The following is a 4963-nucleotide window of genomic DNA, read 5'->3' as shown; positions in this document are numbered from 1 at the left end:
GATTGTATTTTATATCGACTTCTGCAGAACTTCATCCGACAGGTATCATTTTATAGTAAATTTTACCTTTGGTAAATTTGTCGTGTCATTTTAGCTCGAGTTAAGTGAAAATTAAATCATATGTCATTTTAATTTGGAATCGTGTCTATTTTAAACTCGGCAATAATTTTTTTTTCTTAAACATAATTCGTTGCATCGTCACGATAATATGTGTCATAACAGCGCCTTGATGGGATTTTTTATCTCTTTAGTGATCCATCGATGAAACTTTTTTGAGTCGAAATGGAAGGCTCACTTAAATTTTCCCTAAGGCATTAAAATCATGTCTGTAAGGGCCACTTCAATTGTTTAAAGAGGTTTTTGTTTGCGCTTGCATGTAAAGATATTTAAAGAGTTTTTATCAAAAACATCCAACGGTCCCATATATCCTAACACGTCACTAAGTTAGATTTATTACGTCTGTTTAAGGGTTGGAGTTGAAAACGGAACCGATGAACCGGAACTAGAAGGATGGCTCGTCATTCGCGATTATCTGTTTTCTCCCATTTTTGTGGTTTTTGTGTTTGGTTGGGTTGCTTGATATGGTTTTTCAGTGTTCCTGTCAAAGTTGATTGTATTTCTTTGTAGCCATAGCGATAGAACGCATAAAAAACTCGTACGATATCATAAATTATCTGTAATCACCAATATAGCAACAAAGCCACAATGACTTGTCATTTTGAGACGAGTAATGCGCCGATAATAGCAACAGCCGGAAACTTTAACACGCAAAAGGAAAACTGTCCGTAGCATTTGACGAAGAAAGTGAACGCCTCTGGTACTGAATTAAATGAGAAAATGCCTCACCATCACCAAAGGAAAATCGAAAACTATTCAAAGATGGCTGAGCCAACGCGTGCAGTTGACGACATGTTACAGTCTGAGCCTACGCCTGATTGGCGTAAAGGAAGGAAACATTGGGGAATAGCATGGGAGTTACACTGGATTGGATTTGGTCTTGCATTCAGTATCTTAGCAGTTTTTTCTCTCTTTTCCTTGATCCAAGCCAGAAAGAAAAGAGGATTTGGACGAAAGCCCTTCGTGATCGCTGTGAACTCTTTGTTGTTGTTTTTCGGTGTCACGCGGGCTTCTTACCTTTTGATAGATCCCTATGGATCACAGCAGAATGGTATCGAGGTTCCATTATGGTTTTTACAATTCCTTTTTAACATCGCTTTCCCTTGCCTGACCTCGTCTTTCAGTTTGATCTTTTTGGCTTTTCTTGAAGTTTCAAAATTGCAGTTGGTGCCGAACAAGTTACAGAATATTTACTTACTCGGTTCAATCATAACGTTTCACTTTGCCTTAGTCCTTGCTGGAGATATTGCCTCGGCAGTGGACGCCGATATTATCATTTTATTACTCATTTGCCAAGTTTTTATTATTGTTTGGGGATTTCTTCTTTCCGCCAGCTTTATCTACAGTGGGTTCAAAGTTATACATCAAGTGAGAAATGTCGAGAAACGCCTACAACTACAGAACAGAGCGAATACATCCAAAGTTGCAAAAGTCACAATTGGTACAAGCATCTTAGGAATCGCGAGCAGCATTTTACAATTATATTCGCTGGTCAGTGTTTACAAATTCTATGCTAAGATTCAGGAGCCTGATGCGTGGATGTGGTGGACTTTTCAAACCTGTGCTCGCCTTGTTGAAATTGCCATGGCCTGCACACTCACATACAGTGTAAGGAGACCTTCCGAAAATAAACGCTCCGCCAGTGTCAGAAGAAAACTTACAGTGACAGAAACAGTGTGACGAGATAGAAAAGGAATGGTAAGGACGCCAGAACTCTTTGAGAAGCAAGCTTACATGTAATCCACAAGATGTGGGATTTATTTGGAAAGATTTACGTTTTCCAAGGAAAGCTCAAAGTGAATTAAAAGTCGTACCGAAGGAAACTGAAGTGCGCTAGTGCTTTTCCAAAGATAAATTATTCCCACGGATCTACCTAACCGTTAAAAGAGAGAGCGGAAATATATTTACCTCATTCGCCCGGCAAAGCTGACATCGGCCAAAGCGGTACCTTTTCAAACTCTCCAATTACCTCAGTTTGTCCTTTACCCGAACTAAATCAAAAACACAACATCTGTGTACTCTATGATAGCACAAACAACTATAGACTATGGAAGCTGAATGTAGCAAATTTATTCCCTACTTACAAAATGGCGGCGGGTCGCTAATTCAAAAAAATTAGGTGGAGAAGGCAGAGACCTAGTTTTCTACAAATGGCAGGATCTGTTCTCTTTTACTCTATTTTGTCTTTAATTTTGCTTCATTTTTTTCCTTTTTTTATTATTTTTATCTTTTTTTTTAATTATAGGCCAGTGTTTTTCATGTTACGTAACTCTTGTTGCGGTGTCACGTGCAGGGTGCCAGGATGCCGCGAAACGAATATATTTAATAACTGTATTTTTCCGGAAATGCTCCAGGTATCTTCCCCGCCCGCTCTTTTGTTATACTTGTAAAGACAAACAGAATTAGAGTAGACGGCGAAGGAAATCTTTTGTTTCCGAGAGAGCTATTGAATTTATAGAGTCAATATGCTAACACAGCTGTAGCAACGAATATTACTTTTCATTGGTTTGATACTTAGGGTTTTTTTCGATGGGAGGGAAAATAGAAGACGTGTCTCGCTTGCATAACCAAAATTACACGTGAAGACACGCGTGCGATTATAAACTGAACCCTTTTACACCCTAATATCAGTATGCATATTCTCCATACTGTTCCCAATACATTGCCTAAGGCACTGAAGAATTTGTTAAAAAATCTAAAGCTTCTCCAGGGGTGAAAGGGTTACGGAGAGATGCTTCTCCTGATTTGGCAAACTTTCTGTCAACTCGATCGGGAACGAAAAAATATTAGTTCTGTTAGAAAATCATTGGGAGGCAATAGTGTAGCAAGAAGGAAAAAACATGGCTAGGAATGGGATGTAAATGATTAAAACTGTGACGTTACCATCCTTTAATGATGTTATGAAAATTATAGTCATAAGATCGTAAAATAAGAAGTCGAATTAGCTAAAGACTTCAAAAGAGGCACATAAATCTAAAGGTAATGTTATGATGGTGTTTATTAAAACGACTGAAGTTTGAAAGCCTCCGAGCTGTTTCATCTAAGTGTGACATTTGCTATAAATATGGTTATTCTCTAAGTCTGGGAAGCCGGCATACAATGCAATTTGAGAGAAGAATTAGTTGCGACGAAGCTCTGTTGGCTATAGTAATATGGTCTTTTTCTTTATTTCCCCATTTGCTAAGCAATGAAAATGCGTGTTTTTAGGTGACTCGCGTTCGTTTCGGTCTCTTAGTTTCACCTTTTCAGTCTCACGCTACGTCATTGCATTGTGAAGCTTAAGAGCCATTTTCCGAGAAAATCGAAAATCGCATGACACTCGTGAAAAAAACGAATTTTTTTTCCTCTCGCCAAAACATCCCTTTTAGTAACCTTATTGAAGAAAAAGTAATTTTGGGTTCAAGCGATTCATTGTACGGGAGAAATTACAAAAAGTTTGAAAAATCGATTTTTTGCTGGTTTTTCGTACTCAAAAGAACAAAATTCGACCGCAACTTCGAGAAAACGGTGAACGCATAAGAAACAATCCCTAACATCGAAACTTCAGCCTAGTATTATTTCGTACTTTCTCTTTAATTTCCTGAAAGAAATTTGAAGAAAGAAGTTTTAAACATTTTTTACAATCGACAAGTTTAAAAAGGTCAAATTTGTATCCCTGGAAATGTTAATAAATGAAGGCGAACTTTAACTGTTGTAAAAGGCCACTGGTATATGCCGTTTCCTAGTAAAACCCATATAGAATAAAACCTTGGCTATTGAACTAAATTACTGGAAAGTTTTAGCTCTGGAAATCCAATATAGTCCTCACACTAAAGTAAGCAATTTGAGTATCTGAGTAAATAAAATTTATGCAAATTAGACGGCCCGCTGAATGAATTCATATTTTTAACGCAAAGTTTTGTTGAACGAACAACTTACCATTGCTTGTTGCGATAGAAGTTAAATCCATCTCTCAATCTGTTTGTCCTGTGAAGTGGCAACTCATCCATACCTGATTTTGACCAAAATGTGTCCAGCAACTTCAGCGCTTGAGCTATCTAAACACTCCCACGCAGCGCTTATTACGCATTATCAGACGCTTTAATAATAATGAAACCCGATTATGTTTTGGTCCGAAAATAACATACAATGATGGAAATTAACCACTGCTCAAACCACACAGTTAACAAGGTGAGTATTATTCTTATTGAGCGAACAAATCAGATACTAGACGGGATAACAAGATCATATGACGTGTAATTTAGCAAACGTGCAGAGATTGGTCACGCTAGCTTGTCGCATATGACGGTACGTGCTATACTTCGTACACAATGTAAACAGACAAAGAAGCAATTACAGCTGTCCCAATGAAAAAATGTACAACCGTACGTCTGTTTATAGATCATCAGTGTAGAAATATTCGACTCTAGGAACAATATTAATAAAACATTTCCAGGTCAAATGCTCCTGGAATAAAATTTATATATTGTCACGAACTGTTTCGCCACTTACTATTGCACGTGCCTCCACGATATTATTTTTAATTAAATTATTCCCGTCTAGTATAACGAATACCGAAACAGGCTATTTCGGTCGGTCGAACCGAAATGTCCCCTTCCATTTGACAAAATTATTGTCCCCAGTACTTGCGTACCGCTCTTTTGTATCCTGCTTGCAAGAACGATAAGCAAACGAGTTCATCTCTTTAAAAATCGCAGGCTTTTATCCGCGGCGTTAATATTTTGCAAACCTAATATTAACGCCTACGATAGCAAAAAAAAACTTTATTCACCACCCCCACCCCCCCCCCCCGCTCCGCCACCCACGCACACACACCTGTCACTGATACACAGACTTTAAGGACTTT

The 4963-nt window shown here is 38.1% G+C and overlaps 1 protein-coding gene across 1 annotated transcript; it reads left to right on the top strand.

Moving 5' to 3' along the window:
- The first annotated feature begins 430 nt into the window (after positions 1-430).
- LOC131800314 (proline-rich transmembrane protein 4-like) lies at positions 431-3121 on the top strand. Its single transcript, XM_059118004.2, has one exon. The coding sequence runs from the start codon at positions 838-840 to the stop codon at positions 1795-1797; it is 960 nt and encodes a 319-aa protein (XP_058973987.2). The 5' UTR covers positions 431-837; the 3' UTR covers positions 1798-3121.
- The last annotated feature ends 1842 nt before the right edge of the window (positions 3122-4963 follow it).

This window comes from Pocillopora verrucosa, chromosome 3 (genome assembly GCF_036669915.1).
Source record: "Pocillopora verrucosa isolate sample1 chromosome 3, ASM3666991v2, whole genome shotgun sequence".
NCBI lineage: Eukaryota > Metazoa > Cnidaria > Anthozoa > Scleractinia > Pocilloporidae > Pocillopora > Pocillopora verrucosa.
The sequence above is the reverse complement of the archived record's forward strand: the minus strand, read 5'-3'. Positions and strand labels throughout refer to the sequence as shown.

Excerpts from the sequence above, each read along its gene's own strand:
- LOC131800314 (XM_059118004.2), top strand. The coding sequence starts at position 838 with ATGCCTCACCATCACCAAAGGAAAATCGAAAACTATTCAAAGATGGCT.